Raw genomic sequence first — 25,862 nt, forward strand, 5'->3', positions numbered from 1 at the left:
GGAACCTTTAGAATCTCTCCCCCAGCTCAATTCGGATTCCCACTCCTTTTGTGCAAGTGCCACGGTTAGATGCCCAATTCTACTTCCTATCGAGATATTGGAAACGGAGGCTGAGCATCTGGTCTCAGGGACCCTTTTCAGCCTGAGACTGAAACTGGATGCCTCGTGGAACATTGTCCCTCAAGCATTTTGTACGGCGAGCAGAGCAGGATAGAGGAAGCCGTCTCTACAAATGTTTTAATTGTCCTCACGTCCATCATTCCAGTCAGTCCCACAAGCAAAGCAGGCAAATCAAATGGTGTTGTTTGAGACTTCAGTTACAAATCATGTAGGGAGAAAAAGATCTTCTCTTTTTTGAAAATTCTTTTTGCTTTCTGCTCACTGACATAGAGGTAAAAGAAAATGACTGCAACTTAAATATGAAAGAACTCTTTACAATTAAATCCACAATTTTATACATTTATCTCACTCACGTGTCAGTGAAAAATCACCGACTATGACAAAATAGGACAAATTATATGACGGAAGAACCAAAAAACTTAATAAAAAACATATCCGAGTGTGAAAAGTATGGTGCTCTCGGTGTCTTCACATCCTCCTCTTCTGTGTACTTATGTACAACACTGAAAAGAAAAAATGAACAAACTGAAAAAAACTTTTCTAAGTATCATAATAGCAAGTTTTAAAAGCAAGCAGATTTTAGTCTGACACCTCTGCATATTTGAAAGGAATTCTCAAACCACACAATAAATTCTAGAACTATTGTAAGACCAATTTTATGACTCTAGACCTGGGTTTGATGTCTTAGAGGGCTGTGTTCTGACCTTAGCTATACATCTGACTGGATTTGCACATCGCAACCAAGGGGATAAAATAAAATGTATGTGAAAGTCTCCGGAATCTTCGAATGTTTTATAATTCTAGGTATAACAATTATGATTGTGGTTAAAGTAAATTAGTAAATCTACCAGGCCAGACTTCAGATTAAAAATAAAGAATAAATAAAAAATAAATATTTTCATCCATCTCCTTGATACAATCACTAAACTTCCTGTTTACTTTTTTAATTGCATCAGGATAAACAAGAGGTGAGGAGTTTGTTATTTTGTCCTTATTCTGAATTCCCTGTAAAGTATCAACCTTGGGTTTATCCGAAGTTTTGCTCAGCTAATCCTCTGGTGACCACCCACATGAACTCCTCAGGGTATACTGAATATGTAGTACATGAGAATCAGACCACATCTAATGTCTTGGTCACTAGAGGCAAGCTTTCACCAGAGGTGTACCTCCCCTCCTACCCCCCACGCCTACTCAGACTCTGACAGGTTTGTGCAAAGTGAGCATTAAGAGATATCCTGATTAAAGGACATAGCACAGATTAATCAAATAAGCCAGGATCCTCTTTAAGAGCAGAGGATGTGAATTATGGAGCCTAAAGATAACTAACTACCACCGATTACCCCATGGAAAAAGTTATATAAAGGAAAGCATCAGTATGACAGTAAAAACATCCCTAGGAAACTGGCCAAGTCCAAGATGTAGTCTGTACATGACAGGATGCATCCTATCACCTCTCACAGAACCTGCAGCTAGCTGACTGTTGTTATCAGCTGTATTGAAATGGGGAAAGATCATTAACATTTCTTAGTAAATGGAAAGAGTCAAATAAGAACAATATTAAAAATAGGAAAAGAAATTCTACACATTGGAAGGACTAAAAAGGTATATATATAAAGATATGATGTGACCCCAATGTTCACAGCAGCACTATTTACAATAGCCAAGACATAGAAGCAACCCTGGTGTCCACTGACAGAGGAATGGATAAAGAAGATGTGGTACATATATACAATGGAATATTACTCAGCCATTAAAAAAAAGAATAAAATAATGCCATTTGCAGCAACACAGATGGACCTAGAGATTATCATACTAAGTGAAATAAGTCAGAGAAAGACTAATATCATATGATATCACTTATAGGTGGAATCTAAAAAAATGATACAAATGAACTTATTTACAAAGCAGAAATAGACTCCCAGACAAAGAAAACCAACTTACGGTTACCAAAGAGGAAGTGGGGGGAGGAATAAATTAGGAGTTTGGGATTAGCAGATATAAACTACTATACATAAAATAGATAAACAACAAGGTCCTACTGTATAGTACAGGGAATTATATTCAGTATCTCACAATAAACTATAATGGAAAAGAATCTGAAAAGAATATATATACTCAGTTATATATGCACACATATATGACTGAATCACTTTGCTGTACACCAGAAACTAATACAACACTGTAAATCAACTATACTTTAATAAGAAATTTTTAAATAAAATAAAATGAAGATATAATGTGAAGCAATATGGTATTGTAAGGACAGGAGATAGAATAACTACAATAAAAGTCAGGATGTTTAGTTCACAGCAAAGAGATCCAAGTGTTACGGGGGTTGAAGAAGTTATCCAGAACTAAAGAATGCACATCAATAAAAAACCCAGAATCAAGAGTCACAGAGCTCCATTTGGGGGATGGGACCAAAAAGTGGGGATGAATCAAGGGATAATTCCCACAGTTTTGATTTCTTCCCCCCCAACCCCAAAATTCAAATATGACTTTACTGATAATGTGTTTTTAAACCAGGTACTTGAAAGTAACCATAATGATCATAGCAATAAGTTGTTAAAAAAGCTGGGTAACTTCAGAACCATATTTCCTCTTTTGTCATTTTTGCCAAACTAAAGGATAAAAATCTCCCACAGAAAAAAAGCATTTGAATGCTTAATAGAGAAACAAGACAAGCTAACTGCCAAATGAGGTAAACCAAAGGTAGCAGGGAAATAGTGGCCATTCTCAGAGCACCAACCGCCAGTGTGAGAGGCCATGTTGGGGGAATATAACACACTGTATTCGAGAACAGAGCTCTGGGTCAATGTACCAAGACCCCTCAATTTATCATCAGCAAGGGGAGGGAAGAAGAGAATTTCTAGTTCCAAAATGCCATGAAGCACCCAAAAAAGAACTAGCCACAATGAAGATCTGAGATGTAATAAGAATTTAAAAACAAAGCAAAACTAAAACTGAACTTTTAAATTATCTAGAAAACATGCTGGTGATCCTATTTTGGATGCTGTATAACTGTAGAGTGAAGGGCTATTACCATTGTTTCCTCGGATAAATGCATCCCCGTACTTATTCTTCAGCTGTCCATTTACATACTCCTCTGTCTGCTCCAAGGCTATATTCATATAGCCATCCAGGCAAGCCAGGACCCCTGGAGATGGATTCAGACAAAGAGAAGACATACAAAGCAAAGAGTTGAAAATTACAGGGTATACCTTAGAGCTGACAATCTCTTTACTCATTAGCTCTTACATGCTTAACATAAAAACTCACACTGTAAATGAAATTCAATAGAGCGAAGCACAAAAAAAAAAAAAGTCTTTGCTCTCTGCCCATCTGAATGAAAGGCTAAGACGCATCATACAGCATGAAGGCCGTCATGCACCCACTGCTGGCAGGGAAAACAATGGGCTGCCGCCTCCCTCATGGCATGTGTGGCAACAATGGCAACTTTTAAAGCCTTCACAAAAGTAACACGGTAAGAATATTCCAAGTAAGATACCATTCTTTGAGAGCTAAAGACAGGAGTGGGCGATTATGCAGGAAAAAATGATCACTAGCCGTGACTCCTCATGCCCAATGGCATTTCTGACTTTGGCCACTAAGTGAAATACGGGCCTGGCAGATTGATCTCGTTCTTCTACCACATCTCCTGCAGCAGATGAATGTACTCCAAGGTTAAGAGGAAGGCTCCACAGTCTGTCAGAATGGAAAAGAGGAGACAGCAGGTGCTCCTGAAAGAACATCTTAAAGCTGTGACTCCCAGTGAGGAACAGCTTGAGAACACGGGCACCATATTGCTTTATAGCACATCCCTCTCTGCGCTGTTCCAGTTAGAATATTTGCAGATCCACACTAATAAGAAAAACAGTAAACATTCCAGGCAGCTTTCGAGGAAACTGTTCAAGTGAACCTTTTTAATTGTATTAAGATGGTATCAATTTTGCAAAATTGGACCTGATGATCCTTTTTTAAAAAAGACAAAGATATGTAAACCATTATCTCTGAGCCTCTAACTTCAAGTGGTATTTTCTAGATAGACAACTTAAGTAAAAACAAATACTACAAATCTGATTCAATTAACCAAGTCGATAGCTCCATGTAGTCTCAACTTCATTAATATGCTTCTCACTCCCTGCCTCTGCCCCCATTATCCTCTCAACAAAAGTTTCTTTTCAAAATTGTGTGTGTGTAATGAGAGCGCAAGACAGTAAGCTAACAAAATTCTGCTAGAAGCTGCAAACTTTCGAAGCATCAGAATGCACTGTGAATAATTAATAATAATTATTTCCTATCAAAAGAAAGCTGAAGCTACAACTTTAGTTTCATTCCTGCTGTATTACTTTATATCTAAACCACAATCATAAATGAGCAAGAAACTTCTGAGACATGATATGCAACTGTTCGAAAATTAATTAAAAGCATTTAAAAATGAAATGTTCCCTTCTAATAAAAATATTCTCACAGCAAAGGTTTTTTTAAAGAAAAAGGTTCTTGGAGGTTGGGATTATAACCCCCTCCTTTCTCTAAGGGATTAAATTACAATGAATAACAGAAAACAAGTTTCTTCAAACTTGAAGGGAAATTGCTACAGAGAACTGGGTTGTTTCCTTTATAGTATGCTCTCAATAGTGTACAACGTTTTGCTTTAATAGTATAGAAGCCATGGCTAGACAATCATAAACGGAGAAAAATTAGGGTTACTACTACCCATGTGAAAGGTTGTTTAAACTTACTAGTAAACAAAGAAATATAAATTAAATGAGATATTACTTGTTGCCAATTAGAATGGAAAAGTTGACATTAAAGGCTAACACAAGGGTTGATGAGAACGTAGAGATGAATGAGCCACCTGCCCTGATGGAGGGCCACCTGCACCCTCTTTGACTCTGAAACCGTACCCCAGGGAATTTATTATAAAGAGACACTTGGACAAGTGCTTGAGATACATGTTAAAGGAGCAGTCATTTACAATAGAAAAAAGATTGGTAAACACCTAAATGTCCATTAATAGGACACTGGTTAAAAACAAAAACAAGACTGTGGTCCATTCACTCATGGTATTCCTATGTAGCCATTAAACACTCCATGTTGTCAGAGAACTGAATGCATTTTTTTAATGTTAAAAAAAAATCAGAATGCATGTACAATTGATCCCACTTATGTAAAATTATGCTTATATAGAGACAGATCTAAATGGGTAAGGGTGATTATCTCTGGATGGTAGAATTTGGGGAAGATTTACCTTTCTTCTATATACTTTTCTCCATTACTTGCTTTGAAATTTCTTTAAAAATATATATATATATATATTTCCTTTAAAAATAGAAAATGTTCCCCTAAAGAGTAGGCTGGTGGATCTCCTCAATGAAGGGGGTACTGAGAAGATCATGAACACATGTCGCCGCCCTAATCAGCTGCTGGATATTCTCTGCGAATCTATTACCTCCTCTGGGCCCATCAAAAGTCCAGGGGTGAGAAGAAGCACACAGAGATGTTATAATATCTCAGTATTCAGTATAAATCCATTGATTCCACTGTAAAAATCAAATTAAACTGGAGCTACATTATTAATGTCAAGAAACTAAAGCAGTACATAAAAAGCAGAGTATTTTTTAGCAAGGCTTTTGAATCAAGCTTGAGTTTGAGTCCTAGCTCCTCCCTTACTAGGTGGAGATAATCAACAGAGATCTGAAAGGATTTATGTGAAGAGAAAATGAAAATTAAAGTGATTCATGCACAATGGACCCACAGTAAGCTCTCAATAAAATTAAGTTTGCACATGTGGAAAGTGGAAAAATCTCAAGAGATTTTGATCATTACTCAGGAAAGAGACCAAGAATTATTCAGGAAAGAGGCCAAAAAAGGATTTAAAACTTTGCTAATCAATTAGTTATCCACACCTCTGAAATATTCCCAGTAATTTAACATATCTTAATTTTGGAAGATTAGGAATTTAGTTACTTCAAAAAAATGGAATTGGATACCACTCCTTACACAAAGTTAGTTTCAGTAGTGTCAAGCCTCTTAAAAAGAGCATTTCATTTTCTACAAGACCAGAAAGGTGTCTTTGGATACCCCACATATTATATGAGTGAGAAATTTATGCTGAAAAAAGATACTGTCTAAATAGTTGCTTGCCAATCTATTTTTTTAACACCTTTATTAGAGTATAACTGCTTTACAATGGTGTGTTAGTTTCTGCTTTATAACAAAGTGAATCAGCTATACATATGCATATATCCCCATTTCTCCTCCCTCTTGCGTCTCCCTCCCACCCTCCCTATCCCACCCCTCTAGGTGGTCACAAACCACCAAGCTGATCTCCCTGTGCTATGCGGCTGCTTCCCACTAGTTATCTATTTTACATTTGGTAGTGTATATATGTCCATGCCACTCTCTCACTTCGTCCCAGCTTACCTTTCACCCTCCCGGTGGCCTCAACTAAATTCTCTACATCTGTGTCTTTATTCCTGTCTTACCCCTAAGTTCTTCAAAACCATTTTTTTTTTTTTTTTTTTTTTTTTAGATTCCATATATATGTGTTAGCATATGGTATTTCTTTTTCTCTTTCTGACTTACTCCACTCTGTATGTCAGTCTCTAGGTCCATCCACTTCACTACAAGTAACTCCATTTCATTTCTTTTTATTGCTGAGTAATATTCCACTGTATATATATCCCACATCTTCTTTATCCATTCATCTGTTGATGGACACTTAGGTTGCTTCCATGTCCTGGCTATTGTAAATAGAGCTGCAATGAACATTGTGGTACATGACTCTTTCTGAATTATGGTTTTCTCAGGGTATATGCCCAGTAGTGGGATTGCTGGGTCGTATGGTAATTCTATTTTTACTTTTTTAAGGAACCTCCATACTGTTCTCCATAGTGGCTGTATCAATTTACATTCCCACCAGCAGTGCAAGAGGGTTCCCTTTTCTCCACACCCTCTACAGCATTTATTCTTTGTAGATTTTTTGATGATGGCCATTCTGACTGGTGTGAGGTAATTCCTCATTGTAGTTTTGATTTGCATTTCTCTAGTGATTACTGATGTTGAGCATCCTTTCATGTGTTTGTTGGCAATCTGTATATCTTCTTTGTAGAAATGTCTGTTTAGGTCTTCTGCCCATTTTTGGATTGGGTTGTTTGTTTTTTTGATATTGAGCTGCATGAGCTTCTTCTATATTTTGGAGATTAATTGTCTGTTGCTTCGTTTGCAAATATTTTCTCCCATTCTGAGGGTTGTCTTTTTGTCTTGTTTATGGCTTCCTTTGCTGTGCAAAAGCTTTTAAGTTTCATTAGGTCCCCTTTCTTTATTTTTGTTTTTATTTTCATTTCTCTAGGAGGTGGGTCAAAAGGGATCTTGCTGTGATTTATGTCATAGAGTGTTCTGCCTATGTTTTCCTCTAAGAGTTTGATAGTGTCTGGCCTTACATTTAGGTCTTTAATCCATTTTGAGTTTATTTTTGCGTATGGTGTTAGGGAGTGTTCTAATTTCATTCTTTTACATGTAGCTGTCCAGGTTTCCCAGCACCACTTATTGAAGAGGCTCTCTTTTCTCCATTGTATATTCTTGCCTCCTTTATCAAAAATAAGGTGACCATATGGGCGTGGGTTTACCTCTGGGCTTTCTATCCTGTTCCATTGATCTATATTTCTGTTTTTGTGCCAGTACCATACTGTCTTGATTTCTGTAGCTTTGTAGTACAGTCTGAAGTCAGGGAGCCTGATTCCACCAGCTCCGTTTATCTTTCTTAAGATTGCTTTGTCTATTCGGGGTATTTTGTGTTTCCATACAAATCGTGAAATTTCTTGTTCTAGTTCTGTGAAAAATGCCATTGGTAGGTTGATAGGGATTGCACTGAATCTGTAGATTGCTTTGGGTAGTATAGTCATTTTCACAATGTTATTTCTTCCAATCCAAGAATATGGTATATCTCTCCAACTGTTTCATTTCTTTCATCAGTGTTTTATAGTTTTCTGCATACAGGTCTTTTGTCTCCTTAGGTAGGTTAATCCCTAGGTATTTTATTCTTTTTGTTGCAATGGTAAATGGGAGTGTTTCCTTAATTTCTCTTTCAGATTTTTCATTATTAGTGTATAGGAATGCAAGAGATTACTGTGTGTTGATTTTGTATCCTGCAACTTTACCAAATTCATTGATTAGCTCAGGTAGTTTTCTGGTAGAGTCTTTAGGATTCTCTGCGTACAGTATCATGTCATCTGCAAACAGTGACAGCTTTACTTCTTCTTTGCCAATTTGGATTCCTTTTATTTCTTTTTCTTCTCTGATTGCTGTGGCTAAAACTTCCAAAACTATGTTGAATAATAGTGGTGAGAGTGGGCAACCCTGTCTTGTTCCTGAACTTAGTGGAAATGGTTTCAGTTTTTCACCATTGAGAACGATGTTGGCTGTGAGTTTGTCATATACGGCCTTTACTATGTTGAGGTAAGTTCCCTCTATACCTACTTTCTGGACGGTTTATATCATAAATGTGTTGAATTTTGTCAAAAGATTTTTCTGCATCTATTGAGATGATCATATGATTTTTCTCCTTCAATTTGTTAATGTGGTGTATCACACTGATTGATTTGCGTATATTGAAGAATCCTTGCATCCCTGGGATAAACCCCACTTGATCATGGTGTATGATCCTTTTAATGTGCTGTTGGATTCTGTTTGCTTGCATTTGTTGAGGATATTTGCATCTATGTTCATCAGTGATATTGGCCTGTATTTTCTTTCTTTGTGACATCTTTGTCTGGTTTTGGTATCAGGGTGATGGTGGCCTCGTAGAATGAGTTTGGGAGTGTTCCTCCCTCTGCTGTATTTTGGAAGAGTTTGAGAAGGTTAGGTGTTAGCTCTTCTCTAAATGTTTGATAGAATTCGCCTGTGAAGCCATCTGGTCCTGGGCTTTTGTTTGTTGGAAGATTCTTAATCACAGTCTCAATTTGAATGCTTGTGATTGGTCTGTTTATACTTTCTATTTCTTCCTGGTTCAGTCTTGGAAGGTTGTGCTTTTCTAAGAATTTGTCCATTTCTTCCAGGTTGTCCATTTTATTGGCATATAATTGTTTGTAGTAATCTCTCATGATCCTTTATATTTCTGCAGTGCTGTTCTTACTTCTCCTTTTTCATTTCTAATTCTATTGATTTGAGGCTTCTCCCTTTTTTTCTTTATGAGTCTGGCTAATGGTTTATCAATTTTGTTTATCTTCTCAAAGAACCAGCTTTTAGTTTTATAGATCTTTGCTACTGTTTCCTTCATTTTTTTTCATTTATTTCTCATCTGATCTTTATGATTTCTTTCCTTCTTCTAATTTTGGGGGTTTTTTGTTCTTCTTTCTCTAATTGCTTTAGGTGTGGGGTTAGGTTGGTTATTTGAGATGCTTCCTGTTTCTTGAGGTAGGACTGTATTGCTATAAACTTCCCTCTTAGAACTGCTTTTGCTGCTTCCCATAGGTTTTGGGTCATTGTGTTTTCACTGTCATTTGTTTCTAGGTATTTGCTGATTCCCTCTTTGAGTTCTTCAGTGATCTCTTGGTTATTTAGTAGTGTACTGTTTAGCCTCCATCTGTTTGTATTTTTTACACATTTTTTTCCTGTAATTGATACCTAGTCTCATAGCATTGTGGTCAGAAAAGATACTTGATACAATTTCAGTTTTCTTAAATTTACCAAGGCTTCATTTGTGACTCAAGATATGATCTATCCTGGAGAATGTTCCATGAGCACTTGAGAAGAAAGTGTATTCTGTTGTTTTTGGATGGAATGTCCTATAAATATCAATTATGTCCACCTTGTTTAATGTGTCATTTAAAGCTTGTGTTTCCTTATTTATTTTCATTTTGGATGATCTGTCCATTGGTGAAAGTGGGGTGTTAAAAGTCCCCTACTATGCTTGTGTTCCTGTCGATTTCCCCTTTTGTAGCTGTTAGCATTTGCCTTATATATTGAGGTGGTATGTTGGGCGCATAAAGATTCACAATTGTTATATCTTCTTCTTGGATTGATCCCTTGATCATTATGTAGTGTCCTTCTGTGTCTCTTGTAATAGTCTTTATTTTAAAGTCTATTTTGTCTGATATGAGTATTGCTACTCCAGCTTTCTTTTGATTTCCATTTGCATGGAATATCTTTTTCCATGCTCTCACTTTCAGTCTGTATGTGTCCCTAGGTCTGAAGTGTGTCTCTTGTAGACAGCATGTATATGGGTCTTGTTTTTGTATCCATTCAGCCAGTCTGTGTCTTTTGGTTGGAGCATTTAATCCATTTACATTTAAGGTAGTTATCAATATGTATGTTCCTATTACCATTTTCTTAACTGTTTTGGGTTTGTTATTGTAGGTCTTTTCCATCTCTTGTGTTTCCTGCCAAGAGAAGTTCCTTTAGAATTTGTTGTAAAGCTGGTTTGGTGGTGCTAAATTCTCTTAGCCTTTGCTTGTCTGTAAAGGTTTTAATTTCTCCGTGGAATCTGAATGAGATCCTTGCTGGGTAGAGTAATCTTGTTTGTAGTTTTTATCCTTTCATCACTTTAAATATGTCCTGCCACTCCCTTCTGGCTTGCAGAGTTTCTGCTGAAAGGTCAGCTGTTAACCTTATGGGGATTCCCTTGTATGTTATTTGTTGTTTTTCCCTTGCTGCTTTTAATATTTTTCTTTGTATTTAATTTTTGATAGTTTGAATAATATGTGTCTTGGTGTGTTTCTCCGTGGATTTATCCTGTATGGGACTCTCTGTGCTTCCTGGACTTGATTGACCATTTCCTTTCCCAAATTAGGGAAGTTTTCAACTATAATCTCTTCAAATATTTTCTCAGTCCATTTCTTTTTCTCTTCTTCTTCTGGGACCCCTATAATTCGAATGTTGGTACGTTTAATGTTGTCCTAGAGGTCTCTGAGACTGTTCTCAATTCTTTTCATTCTTTTTTCTTTATTCTGCTCTGCAGTAGTTATTTCCACTATTGTATCTTCCGGGTCACTTATCTGTTCTTCTTCCTCAGTTATTCTGCTATTGATTCCTTCTAGAGAATTTTTAACTTCACTTACTGTGTTGTTCATCATTTTTTGTTTCCTCCTTAGTTTTTCTAGACCCTTGGTAAATGTTTCTTGTATTTTCTCCATTCTATTTCTATGATTTTGGATCATCTTTACTATCATTACTCTGAATTCTATTTCAGGTAGACTGCCTATTTCCTCTTCATTTGTTTGGTCTGGTGGATTTTTACCTTGCTCCTTCATCTGCTGTGTATTTCTCTGTCTTCTCATTTTGCTTAACTGCAGCCTGCAGCTTCATATTTCCCGTTGCTTTTGGTGTCTGCCCCCAGTGGCTAAGGTTGGTTCAGTGGGTTGTGTAGCCTTCTTGGTGGAGGGGACTGGTGCCTGTGCCTGTGTTCTGGTGGATGAGGCTGGATCTTTTCTTTCTGGTGGGCAGGTCCGCATCTGGTGGTGTGCTTTGGGGTGTCTGTGAACTTATTATGATTTTAGGCAGCCTCTCTGCTAATGGGTGGGGTTGTGTTCCTGTCTTGCTAGTTGTTTGTCATAGGGTGTCTAGCACTGTAGCTTGCTATCTGTTGAGTGGAACTGGGTCTTAGCGTTGAGATGGGGATCTCTGGGAGAGCTTTCACTGTTTGATAGTACATGGGGCCAGGAGGTCTCTGGTGGTCCAATGTCCTGAGCTCGGCTCTCCCACCTCAGAGGCTCAGGCCTGACACCTGGCCGGAGCACCAAGACCCTGTCAGACACTCGGCCAGGTACGTGGGGAGTTTCTTGCCTTTTGAGAAGTCTGAGGTCTTCTGCCAGCGTTCAGTAGGTGTTCTGTAGGAGTTGTTCCACATGTAGATGTACTTTTGATGTATTTGTGGGGAGGAAGGTGATCTGCATGTCTTACTCCTCTGCCATCTTGAAGGTCCCTCCCGTTGCTTGCCAATCTTGACTGCTTCCACAAAAACAAATGCTGCTGGGCCAAGGATTTCTTTAGTATCCAGTTATTCAAGCCTGGCTATCACCAGGGGATGCAGGCACACCAATCTTAAAGTAAAGACAGGAGACAGGAGCCCCAGATCACGCAAGTCAGAGGCACACGCTCTGCTGTCAGAGTTGTCTCTCTAAAATGAACCATCTCAGAGGTAGAAAAAGAAATGGGTATAGAAACTGTTGACAACCAATGCTTTTTTGGTCTACTGGGTACTTCAAAGAGGTTAATAAAAAGCAGTTAAGTCACCTTTACGTCTTTAGTGAACACCAGTAAGGATGAAGCATGGAAATCTTACCTCGGTAATCCACTCCAGAATTTAATTTTACCACAACTGGTCGTCCGATGATTTGCTTCAGGAAGTCACTGGGTGTTTGCTTCCGCAGACTCATTTTAACAATCCTGATCAGAAATCTGAAAGGGAGCAATAAAGGTAAAGACAAAAGTTAATTATTCAACAAAAAAGCCTGGAAGCCCTTAATGTATTTATAGGAAATCAAGTGTCAAAGGACCACATGCAAAGAGCCAACACTACTCCACCACCACACCCACAGCATGGCAACTAACGCTAGGCGTTTGACACACGTTACCTCATTAGGCCCACAAGAATCCTCAGACACAGCCTCACCACAGAAGAGCCCTGTGATTCCAGAGCCCCTGTTCTTAACCACTTGTCACCACTGTGTCCGCAGTCAACATACCCACGACCTCCATGACCACCCCCACCACTTACCCAACGCTCACTTCACGCTGAGCGCTCTGCTAAGATCCCTAGAAATACTATCAAATTTAATCTTTACAAGAACCCTGGGAAGAAGGTCTTCATATCCCCATTGTGCTGATGAAATTAAAGGCCCAGAAGGATGAAATTACGTGCCCCCAAATGTGAGGGGATCAACATTCAAGTTCCAATCAGGCATGTTTTAAAGCCACTGTTTACATAATGTTTATATAGTATTTACAACAGCTGATTGTAAACACTATATGCCAAAACAGTATCTCCAGAAAGAATAATCATCATAATTGAGAGCCAATATTTGAGTGTACTACAGGCCGGCACTTATGTAAGCACTTTACATGTATTAATCCACTTAGAGCTCACTGAGGTAGGTATTGTTTTAACCTCATTTTACAGATGACTAGACAAAGAAAGGGCTAAACATCCTGGTCTGGGTCACATAGCCAGTAAGTAGATGGCCAGCCCATGTCTTAATCACACCTTTATGCAGCCTCCTGAAAGCTGCTAATGTAGCCAAATATTTTTATTATATTATGTATATTATAATTATAGCAGATGTACACTCTCTATAACAAAGAAAAAAATTTTTAAATTCAAGTATAATAGGAATCTAAAATAGGGAAAGAGCATTACACACCCAAATCAATCACAGACATACATAGCTACCTATCATTCCTTTCAAAACTCATCCTGTTTTGTAAGTTCTCTCTCTCAAAATAGTTTGGTAAACAAACGTAACAAAACGTAACTGTTACTTAAGTAAAAACTTTGGAAATTAATTATTCTGTTTCAGTCAAATTCAGCATCAATTTTATTTAGTAGCCATATAAACATTCACATTTAAAAATTAGTATGAATACAATACTTGAAGGACTCTCCTCAAGAACTCAAGTTGTGGGGCTTCCCTGGTGGTGCAGTGGTTGAGAATCCACCTGCCAATGCAGGGGACACAGGCTTGAGCCCTGGTCTGGGAAGATCCCACATGCCACAGAGCAACTAAGTCCGGCACCACAACTACTGAGCTTGCGCTCTAGAGCCCGCGAGCCACAACTACTGAAGCCCACACACCTAGAGCCCACACACTGCAACAAGAGAAGCCACCACAATGAGAAGCCTGCGCACCACAGCGAAGAGTGGCCCCCGCTCGCCGCAACTAGAAAAAGCCCACACGCAGCAACGAAGACCAAACACAGCCAAAAGTAAATAAATAAATTTAAAAAAAAATCAAGTTTTTTTTTTTGTTTTGTTGTCAATCAAAACTTTCACTAAACATTCTTCCGTAAATAGCACTGCTTATTTCACTCCAAGTCCATCCACTCAATGATGTGAACTCAGGTTTAAGATCATTGTTTGGAGATTTTCTCAACGTAAATCCATGCATATTCAGCAGTTTGGATAAACTAGAATGCTAGATTATTGGCTTTTCATTTGTTTAACAATTGTGTGTATGGACACGCTCTGCAAGAAAATTTTTAAAATGTACACAAAGGCTCTGACCTTAAAGAACTTAAAATCTAGAAGAACTTAAACTCTTGTTTAAAGGGCGTGAGTAAACAAAAATGATTGCAATTTAAGTAAAATAATTTTCTTTAAACAAGAAAAGTCAACATCCCAAGTTAAACAAAAGAAAATACAAATTTCAAAAACTATTCTTGAATCTGGGGCTGACATTTGGTACATCCATCATCCATTCCATCTCCTCAAGGTTTGAAGGATTTTTTTAATGTGATCAAATAACTATTTTGCTTGGCAAATTTTAATTTTTCCACTGAATTGCCAGTTTATTTCTTTAGCTACACTGTCTCAACAGATAACTGAAATTACGACTACTATTCAGGAAAATCACTATTCATTCATGACTCAGACCACACAACGTTATTTATGGTGTTTTGAGCTCAAGAAAAAAATTACAAAGTAAATACTGTAGCAGATTCAATACCTTTAATGACTTTAGTAAAAGGAAACAAATCTTCCCATTCATCTACGAAGTGCTTTATTTCTGTCTTGAACATGTATTGTTCTGTAGTTGGACAGGTCTACAGAGACATGCTGAAGGCCCCACAGAGACTCATTCACTGAGACTTAGGTTCATTTCCCATCAGAGGCTAAGTCCCATTGTGCCAGCTTCTTCATCTACAAACTTGAGAGAAAACTAGTTGTTTATTTTGTGCTAAAAAACCCACTAAGATGCATTCTGATGTGAACATCTATTATTAACTACCTTGTCCAAAGTTAAAAGTTAATGACAGCAGATGAAGAAGCAAGGTAAAAACCCAGCAGACCAAACAAATGAAGAAGAAATAGGCAGTCTACCTGAAATAGAATTCAGAGTAATGATAGTAAAGATGATCCAAAATCTTGGAAACAGAATGGAGAAAATACAAGAAACGTTTAACAAGGAACAAGAAGAACTAAAGAGCAAACAAACAATGATGAACAACACAATAAATGAAATTAAAAATTCTCTAGAAGGAATCAATAGCAGAATAACTGAGGCAGAAGAATGGATAAGTGACCTGGAGGATAAAAAAATGGAAATAACTACTGCAGAGCAGAATAAAGAAAAAAGAATGAAAAGAATTGAGGACAGTCTCAGAGACCTCTGGGACAACATTAAACACATCAACATTCGAATTATAGGGGTCCCTGAAGAAGAGAAAAAGAAATGGACTGAGAAAATATTTGAAGAGATTATAGTTGAAAACTTCCCTAATACGGGAAAGGAAATAGATAATCAAGTCCAGGAAGCACAGAGATTCCCATACAGGATAAATCCAAGGAGAAACACACCAAGACACATATTAATCAAACTATCAAAAATTAAATACAAAGAAAAAATATTAAAAGCAGCAAGGGAAAAACAACAAATAACATACAAGGAAATCCCCATAATGTTAACAGCTGCTCTTTCAGCAGAAACTCTGAAAGCCAGAAGGCAGTGGCAGGACATATTTAAAGTGATGAAAGGGAAAAAACTACAAACAAGATTACTCTACCCAGCAAGGATCTCATTCAGATTCCACGGAGAAATTAAAACCTTTACAGACAAGCAAAAGCTAAGAGAATTTAGCACCACCAAACCAGCTTTACAACAAATTCTTTTTTTAAAATAAATTAATTAATTAATTTATTTATTTTTGGCTGTGTTGGGTCTTCGTTTCTGTGCAAGGGCTTTCTCTAGTTGTGGCAAGCGGGGGCCACTCTTCATCGCGGTGTGCGGGCCTCTCACTATTGCGGCCTCTCTTGTTGCAGAGCACAGGCTCAAGATGTGCAGGCTCAGTAGTTGTGGCACACGGGCTTAGTTGCTCCAGGGCATGGGGGATCTTCCCAGACCAGGGCTCGAACCCGTGTCCTGTGCATTGGCAGGCAGATTCTCAACCACTGCGCCACCAGGGAAGCCCATACAACAAATTCTAAAGGAACTTCTCTAGGCAGGAAACACAAGAGACAGAAAAGACCTACAATAACAAACCCAAAAGAATTAAGAAAATGGTAATAGGAATATACATATTGATAACTACCTTAAATGTAAATGGATTAAATGCTCCAACCAAAAGACAGACTGGCTGAATGGATACAAAAAGAATACCTATATATATATGTTGTCTACAAGAGACCCACTTCAGACTTAGGGACACATACAGATTGAAAGTGAGAGGATGGAAAAAGATATTCCATGCAAATGGAAATCAAAAGAAAGCTGGAGTAGCAATTCTCAGATCAGACAAAATAAAATTTAAAATAAACTCTATTACAAGAGACAAAGAAGAACACTACATACTGATCAAGGGATCAATCCAAGAAGAAGATATAACAATTGTAAATCTTTATGAACCCAACATAGGAGCACCTCAATATATAAGGCAAATGCTAACAGCGATAAAAGGGGAAATCGACAGGAACGCAATCATAGTAGGGGACTTTAACACCCCACTTTCACCAATGGACAGATCATCCAAAATGAAAATAAATAAGGAAACACAAGCTTTACATGACACATTAAACAAGATGGACTTAATTGATATTTACAGGACATTCCATCCAAAAACAACAGTACACTTTCTTCTCAAGTGCTCATGGAACATTCTCCAGGATAGATCATATCTTGAGTCACAAATGAAGCCTTGGTAAATTTAAGAAAACTGAAATTGTATCAAGTATCTTTTCCAACCACAACACTATGAGACTAGGTATCAATTACAGGAAAAAATCTGTAAAAAATACAAACAGATGGAGGCTAAACAGTACACTACTAAATAACCAAGAGATCACTGAAGAAATCAAAGAGAAAATCAAAAATACCTACAAACAAATGACAATGAAAACACAATGACCCAAAACCTATGGGATGCAGCAAAAGGAGTTCTAAGAGGGAAGTTTATAGCAATAAAATCCTACCTCAAGAAACAGGAAACATCTCAAATAAACAACCTAACCTTACATCTAAAGCAATTAGAGAAAGAAGAACAAAAAAACCCCAAAATTAGAAGAAGGAAAGAAATCATAAAGATCAGATGAGAAATAAATGAAAAAAAATGAAGGAAACAGTAGCAAAGATCTATAAAACTAAAAGCTGGTTCTTTGAGAAGATAAACAAAATTGATAAACCATTAGCCAGACTCATAAAGGAAAAAAGGGAAAAGACTCAAATCAATAGAATTAGAAATGAAAAAGGAGAAGAACAGACACTTGAGAAATATAAAGGATCATGACAGATTACTACAAGCAATTATATGCCAATAAAATGGACAACCTGGAAGAAATGGACAAATTCTTAGAAAAGAACAACCTTCCAACTCTGAACCAGGAAGAAATAGAAAATATAAACAGACCAATCACAAGCATTCAAATTGAGACTGTGATTAAAAATCTTCCAACAAACAAAAGCCCAGGACCAGATGGCTTCACAGGCGAATTCTATCAAACATTTAGAGAAGAGCTAACACCTAACCTTCTCAAACTCTTCCAAAATACAGCAGAGGGAGGAACACTCCCAAACTCATTCTACGAGGCCACCATCACCCTGATACCAAAACCAGACAAAGATGTCACAAAGAAAGAAAATACAGGCCAATATCACTGATGAACATAGATGCAAATATCCTCAACAAAATGCAAGCAAACAGAATCCAACAGCACATTAAAAGGATCATACACCATGATCAAGTGGGGTTTATCCCAGGGATGCAAGGATTCTTCAATATACGCAAATCAATCAGTGTGATACACCACATTAACAAATTGAAGGAGAAAAATCATATGATCATCTCAATAGATGCAGAAAAATCTTTTGACAAAATTCAACACATTTATGATATAAACCGTCCAGAAAGTAGGTATAGAGGGAACTTACCTCAACATAATAAAGGCCATATATGACAAACCCACAGCCAACATCGTTCTCAATGGTGAAAAACTGAAACCACTTCCACTAAGATCAGGAACAAGACAAGGTTGCCCACTCTCACCACTATTATTCAACATAGTGTTGGAAGTTTTAGCCACAGCAATCAGAGGAGAAAAAGAAATAAAAGGAATCCAAATGAGCAAAGAAGAAGTAAAGCTGTCACTGTTTGCAGATGACATGATACTGTACACAGAGAATCCTAAAGACTCTACCAGAAAACTACTAGAGCTAATCAATGAATTTGGTAAAGTTGCAGGATACTTTATTAATGCACAGAAATCTCTTGCATTCCTATACACTAATGATGAAATATCTGAAAGAGAAATTAAGGAAACACTCCCATTTACCACTGCAACAAAAAGAATAAAATACCTAGGAATAAACCTACCTAAGGAGACAAAAGACCTGTATGCAGAAAACTATAAAACACTGATGAAAGAAATGAAACAGTTGGAGAGATATACCATGTTCTTGGATTCGAAGAAATAACATTGTGAAAATGACTATACTACCCAAAGCAATCTACAGATTCAATGCAATCCCTATCAAACTACCAATGGCATTTTTCACAGAACTAGAACAAAAAATTTCACAATTTGTATGGAAACACAAAAGACCCCGAATAGCCAAAGCAATCTTGAGAAAGAAAAACAGAGCTGGTGGAATCAGGCTCCCTGACTTCAGACTATACTACAAAGCTACAGTAATCAAGACAGTATGGTACTGGCACAAAAATAGAAATATAGATCAATGGAACAGGATAGAAAGCCCAGAGGTAAACCCACACACATATGGTCACCTTATTTTTGATAAAGGAGGCGAGAACATACAATGGAGAAAAGAGAGCCTCTTCAATAAGTGGTGCTGGGAAACCTGGACAGCTACATGTAAAAGAATGAAATTAGAACACTCCCTAACACCATACACAAAAATGAACTAAAAATGGATTAAAGACCTACATGTAATAAGGCCAGACAGTATAAAACTCTTAGAGGAAAACTAAATCACAGCAAGATCCTTTTGACCCACCTCCTAGAGAAATGAAAATAAAAGCAAAAATAAACAAATAGGACCTAATGAAACTTAAAAGCTTTTTCACAGCAGAGGAAACCATAAACAAGACAAAAAGACAACCCTCAGAATGGGAGAAAATATTTGCAAATGAAGCAACTGACAAAGAATTAATCTCCAAAATACAGAAGAGGGTCATGCAGCTCAATATCAAAAAAACAAACAACCCATCCAAAAATGGGCAGAAGACCTAAACAGACATTTCTGCAAAGAAGATATACAGATTGCCAACAAATACATGAAAGGATGCTCGACAGCAGTAATCACTAGAGAAATGCAAATCAAAATTACAATGAGGAATTACCTCACACCAGTCAGAATGGCCATCATCAAAAAATCTACAAAGAATAAATGCTGTAGAGGGTGTGGAGAAAAGGGAACCCTCTTGCACTGCTGGTGGGAATGTAAATTGATACAGCCACTATGGAGAAAAAAAAAAGTAAAAATAGAACTACCATACAACCCAGCAATCCCACTACTGGGTATATACCCTGAGAAAACCATAATTCAGAAAGAGTCATGTACCACAATGTTCACTGCAGCTCTATTTACAATAGCCAGGACATGGAAGCAACCTAAGTGTTCATCAACAGATGAATGGATAAAGAAAATGTGGCACATATATACAATGGAATATTACTCAGCCATAAAAAGAAATGAAATTGAGTCATTTGTAGTGAGGTGGATGGACCTAGAGTCTGTCATACAGAGTGAAGTAAGTCAGAAAGAGAAAAACAAATGCCGTATGCTAACACATATATATGGAATCCAAAAAAAAAATTTGTTCTGAAGAACCTAGGGGCAGAACAGGAGTAAGGACACAGACGTAGAGAATGGACTTGAGGACACGGGGAGGGGGAAGCCTAAGCTGGGACGAAGTGAGAGAGTGGCATGGACTTATATATACTACCAATATAAAAGAGATAGCTAGTGCGAAGCAGGCGCATAGCACAGGGAGATCAGCTCTGTGCTTTGTGAACACTTAGAGGGGTGGGATAGGGAGGGTGGGAGGGAGACACAAGAGGGAGGGGATACAGGGATATATGTATATGTATAGCTGATTCACTTTGTTATAAAGCAGAAACTAACACACCATTGTAAAGCAATTATACTGCAATAAAGATGTTAAAAAAAAAAAAAGTTAATGACAAAGAACAGTTCTGAAAGTTTCTGAGATGCTCTTCCTGGGTTAGGATCCTCAAATTTGGCTCAAATAAAATTTTCCATTTTTTAGAAAAAAGAAAAAAGTTAAAGACAGATAAAAGAATACAAACCTAGACTGATAGTTGCTTAACTGATGATATTAGTTATTTTTAAAATGTTACTATCTTTCCTCACCTCATATTCTTCTTCTAAACTCATCAAAGATCATGCCTCTGCCATTACGTCTCATCTCTACCCCAATTAACATCAACGTCTTCCTGAAGGCATTCAATGCTTCACATTTTTATGCAGCACCTACCTGTCAGGCACTTAGGCTGGGGATGTAACACCCATAAGACATGGCCTTGGGCCCTCAGAGTTGACACTCCAAAGGGGACAGAAACATACAAATGGAGAAGTTTTTAAAAAGCTGTATGCATTTGGATAAAATGACGCAGAGAACAGCACATACGGAAGAGTGGCTTAGACCAGGCCTTGGAGATGAAAGAAAGATTTCGGGAGGTGAACCTGAGCTGAGTATGGAGGAAAAGGAGTCCACCAGCCTAAAAGGAGAGAAATCTTAGCAAAGGTATTAGACAGCGTTTGGGTTTGCGGGGAAAATGCTACCTAGGCAAGGACAAACAGCAGCTGCAGAAGGGAGCAGGGCCACCATCATGGGAGCAGAGCAAGTGCTGAGAGCGCGCAGCCCTGAGCCTCTAGGCCCGTTTCCCAAAAGTGAATCATCGGCATCACTTGGAGGTCCTGATTCGGTAGTTCTGGGGCAGGACCCAGAATCTGTTTGCAAAAGCCTAGGAGACGCCTATGAACTGGCAAGCAAGGGAAATACTTGTGTCAGTGATGGGGACCCTGGGAAGGTCTGAAGCAGAGACTTGCATGATTACAGATTGGAGACAGGCCCTCTCACTGAGTTCTGGCGTCAGAGTTTCCCATTTGGTTACCTGTCACTATTTACTCTCTTGTATATGCTTTACTTTTGTTAAATAGGAGTCTTTTCTCCCTCAAAAGACTGGAAGCCATGTGAAAGGAGAGACTAGTACCAAGTTTCTCATTTATTCTCTAGAACATCGACATTGTGCTAAATCTCTTGAAAAAAAAATGTTTTAAGTTATTTGGAAAGAGGATGGTTGCTTCAAACACATTTTATCCATCACTTTAGGAGAGCGTATCTTTTACATTCGTCTTCATTAGGCTTCCATGGTACTCCCTGTTACTTAATGACTCGCCCATAAATCCATTTTGTATGAGTCAACTGGTCTCGACACCACAATTTTTCCCATGACTTGGCTCACGTAGGTTTAAGTTTTCATCTTTTAAATTGGATAAAGGCAGAAGGAACAGTTCTGACTGTTTCTGAAGGAAGAAAAAAGCCTCTGGAACCATAAACATATAAGAGGAAAAAGGCTTTCTTGCTTCAGGGTCACCTTGATAAAACTTCTCTTTAAAATTAAAGCCATAATCACCCTCTAGGCCTCCTCTCCCTTCCCTGACTCCTACTCAGGCTTTTAAATGACCTATTTTCATACATGGCTATTAAGTCAAAAGCAGTATATTTTCTGGTAGAAGCTACCGAGAGGTCTGGTACAAGAACATCTGCCTACTGCCTTGCAGAGATTTTTTTAATTAGAAGAATGGGGAGGAAAAAAGAACCAAATTTTATTCATCCACTATGTGCCAGGCCACGCTAGATTCCTCAGCAGTTCACAGAGCAACCCTGTGAGGGGGTGAGCAGAACTAAGGCTTGACCCCAAAGCCGAAGCCCTTTCAGAGGTACAGCTGCCCTTGTGAATAGGTGTTAAACCTGGGGAATGGCCATAGAGACAGTGAGAGATCTATTTGGAGAGTAGCAGTACTGGGGGGGGGAAACACCGAAAGTGACAAAGTACCGTAAATTAGCCTGTGACGATATTTAAAAATGGTCACACAGAAAGAAATATACAAGGAGACATGCAAATCCTTGTTTCTTGGCAATGTTCACTGTAAACTTTCACCTACTCTTGAAGTATTTACAGTTTAGGGTGAAAAAAATTGAAAAGGAAAAAACTGCAATGAAACCCAACACTACAACCCAAGTAAACGCAGCTGTAGACTAACACGTCATTGTCAGAGAGGGCATCAGACACGGAGAAACACAGCTCTCTGTGTATCTCCCTTCTGAGACAGCGGATACGTTGCCCTCTTCCGAAGGCTTCAGACCAATCCCTCCTCCCCACCCACAGGGGGCTACCTTCCTCCCCTCTCTCCCAGGGGCCACGCTGAGTTGGCCCTCTGCGCGCCCAGAGCACCTCTCTCCACTCGCAGTCATTGCCCTGGGCGGGCTGTTCTGCAGTTTTCCTATTTGCTGACCAGTCTCCCACACTGGGTTCTAAGCTTCTCGGGGACAAGGAAAATGTGTTACTCGTTTAGTAACCCTGGTACCTAAGCACACTGCCCAGGCCTGAGGAAGCAGCACTTAAGGGCAGTGCCAAGGAAAAGCCCTGTCCCTTCCCCTCCTCTCCCAGCTATGGGCACAGTGATGAGGACAGCATCATCCATGCATGTAAACAGCTATAACCTAGTAATAGCTCTATTACTGACCACCAAATTAAAGAAAGATGGAGAAAACAGAAATGTTTCTGTGTTGTCCAAGAACCAGCTGCACCCGAATCAACACAGATGGCTTGTTAAATGCAGATTCCTGAAGCCAACTCCCAGTCAGACTCTCTAGGTAAGGAGCACTGTAATTTATGTTGTATAAAGTTCCCCAAATAATTTCCATAAGCAAGTGGTTCTCCACCAGCAGCGATTTTAAACCCCACCCTCAGGGACATTCAGAAATGTCTGAAGACATTTTGGATTCTCTTGCCTGCGGAGAGTGGTGCCACTGATATCCAGTAGGTAGAGGCCAGGGATTCGGCTTAACACTCTACACAGCATAGGACGGCGGTCCTCCACAACAAAGGATGATCTGCCCCCAAATGTCAGCTGAGGTTGAGAAACTCTGTTATAAGCCCTAAAACCACTGTTCTCTGATCTTAAGGCAACAAGTAGTTTTTAAAAAACCTTCAAGGGTTAACAAATGAGAACCAACAGCTAATTTCTAACCACATGACAGAGTATAAATCATAACTTATTAGATATTTTATTCCAACATATAAAGAATATGAAAACAACTGTCAAAAAAAATCTTGATGGGATTGCCATTCCAAATAATGAATTTCTAGTCCTGACCATGAAAATGTCACTTTTCCCATTTTTCAGTGCTACAGATCACTCAGATGATTACAATCTCTGTTACCTGGCCCAAATCTGAAACCGTAGAATATGAAAAAACATATATATACATATTATATATAGATACAAATTATATATACATAGCTGAATCACTTTTGCTGTACACATGAAACTAACACAATATTGTAAGTCAACTACACTTCAATAAAAAAATAAACTGTTGAATAATCCAAGTGATGTAAACATCTTTTAAAATTCTAATACTAAGTATGTCACAGTTCAGTGAGAGACCACCTGTTGCAGCATAAAGAGTACTCACTTGGGATGCGGGAACCCTGAGTTCTAATCCCAGCTCTGCTACTTAATTAGCTGTGTGCCTTGGATAACTCATCATTTCACCTCTCAGGCCCCAGGTTCCTCATCTGTAAAATAAGGGAGTTATGCCAGACGATCGCTTAAGGGATCATCCTGCTCTAACATTCAGTCAGGGCCTATGCAGTAACTCCAATAATACAAATACACACACACAATAACATCCTCTGAAGAATCCTGCACAAAATTCAAGCAAGTGGAATTGCCACATACCACTATATATATAAAAAAAAAAAAAAATCCAAAGAGGCTCAACCTTGCCAGTTGATATCCTAGAAAAGAATTACTTTTGGTGAAAAAGGCACAAACGTGAATGATGGAAACTACTAAAACTTTTTTGGCAAACAATCTGGCCATGTGTATGAAGACCTAAAAAAGACCCCACAAGATCACGGCATCTATTCTAATAATTTCACTCCTCAGAATCAGTCCAAGTTAATCATCTGAAATATTTTTTTTTAAATGTTTATCAAAGTATTACCTGGTATACTAAAATGAAGCAAAAATTCACAAACACCCTAAATGCCCCACAGCCGGGAAATGGTTAAATAATGGATCGGACCTACACAATGATGATTTAGGTAGCCAATCAAAAGAAAATACAAAATTAGAAATTATATTTAGGAATGATTTCTAAATGAAAGTGAAAAACTAAATATACTGTTAAGTGATAAAATGGGTACAGCCTTAGCTCAAATACAAACTAGCCCAGAACAGAGACTAGGCGGAAGGGTGCCATGAACGTTATTTTCTTCACTAAACGTTTCTGTATTTCCAATTTTTCTATAACCGTCTTGTATTAATAAGACACACCAAATGTCTTTGGAAATGTCTTTGGAAAGGACACACCAAATCACTCTCAAGATTATCCGCATCATCCCAGTTCTAGACACCTTAAACGAAAATACGGGCTGACCGCGCGCGCACACGCCTGCTCACAAAAGCCGTGGTGACAGGACATAACACCATGCAACTGTGGGCATCCCCAACCTGACAACTCGGGAAGGTGGGCTAGTCCAGCCCTTAATTCCTGGGAGTCAGGCGCAGCCACCCCGATGCAGCGGAGGCCAGGCAATTCCAGGCGAAGCCTGGCCCTGTGTCCGGGTCCGCTTTCCCGCCGAATCCCCGGGCTCATGTCGGGCTTCCCAGCGTACTTCGACCACCATGAGCGGTCTCGGAAGCCACCTCGTGGGGCCCGGCCGATGCCGTTCCTCCCCGCGAGATCTAGGCTGCCCTCGGGGTGGGGTTCTCAGGACCGAGCTCGGGAAGCCCGGCGCCGGCGGTCCCAGATCTCCCGCGCACAACAGGCGCCGAGGACCGAGCGTGAGCGCGGGGACCCGCCACCCGCAGGCTCCGGAGTCCGCGCTCGCTCCCGGGCCCTCCAGGGGCTGCAGGCCCGGCCCGGCCAGGGGATGCTGCTCACGAACCCTGCCCGGGGCGACGGAACACTGAGGCCTCGGACCGCCCGCGCGGCCGCGTGTCTCACCTCGCAGCCGGGATCGACACCCCGACTCCAGGCACCCCACAAGCCCGGCCTCCGCCGACCAACCAGGCGAAAACGAAACTGAAATCGCCGAGGCGGCGGCGCTTTTCTGTCTCAGCCAATCATTGCTTTCCATGACTACGGCAGCCCGCGAGGACCGAAAAGCCCCACGGCGCCAGAGCGCGTTAATCCCAGAATCCTGGTTTGCCGGAAGGCGAAGTTGGCGCCCGGAGTCAAGGTGGAAAGCTCTGGGGCTCTTTTCTAACAGAAAGCAAACACCACCAGTCCTCCCTCCCCCACTCCCGCAAAGG

At 39.2% G+C, this 25,862-nt stretch overlaps 1 protein-coding gene across 2 annotated transcripts; it reads right to left on the reverse strand.

The window, feature by feature from the left end:
• Positions 1-220: 220 nt before the first annotated feature.
• Positions 221-25,627, reverse strand: LSM6 (LSM6 homolog, U6 small nuclear RNA and mRNA degradation associated). Of its 2 annotated transcripts, XM_061191623.1 has the most exons (5): positions 25,555-25,615; positions 24,016-24,118; positions 12,404-12,519; positions 3,164-3,277; positions 221-623 (listed from the first exon to the last, which is right to left on the reverse strand). In XM_061191623.1, the coding sequence occupies exons 3-5, from the start codon at positions 12,495-12,497 to the stop codon at positions 589-591; spliced, it is 243 nt and encodes an 80-aa protein (XP_061047606.1). In that variant the 5' UTR covers positions 12,498-12,519; positions 24,016-24,118; positions 25,555-25,615; the 3' UTR covers positions 221-588. The 2 variants fall into 2 exon arrangements, with proteins under 2 accessions (XP_061047606.1, XP_061047607.1); XM_061191624.1 differs by lacking the exon at positions 24,016-24,118 and having other exon boundaries at positions 25,555-25,627.
• Between the last annotated feature and the right edge of the window lie 235 nt (positions 25,628-25,862).

The sequence above is a fragment of the Eubalaena glacialis genome, chromosome 5 (assembly GCF_028564815.1).
Source record: "Eubalaena glacialis isolate mEubGla1 chromosome 5, mEubGla1.1.hap2.+ XY, whole genome shotgun sequence".
Classification (NCBI taxonomy): domain Eukaryota; kingdom Metazoa; phylum Chordata; class Mammalia; order Artiodactyla; family Balaenidae; genus Eubalaena; species Eubalaena glacialis.

Coding starts and splice junctions, on each gene's coding strand:
- LSM6 (XM_061191624.1), bottom strand. CDS start 12,497: ATGAGTCTGCGGAAGCAAACACCCAGTGACTTCCTGAAGCAAATCATC. Junction 3,278..12,403: donor TTCTGGAGTGGATTACCGAG/GTAAGATTTCCA, acceptor ATCCATCTCCAG/GGGTCCTGGCTTGCCTGGAT. Junction 624..3,163: donor ATTTATCCGAGGAAACAATG/GTAATAGCCCTT, acceptor TTTTCTTTTCAG/TGTTGTACATAAGTACACAG.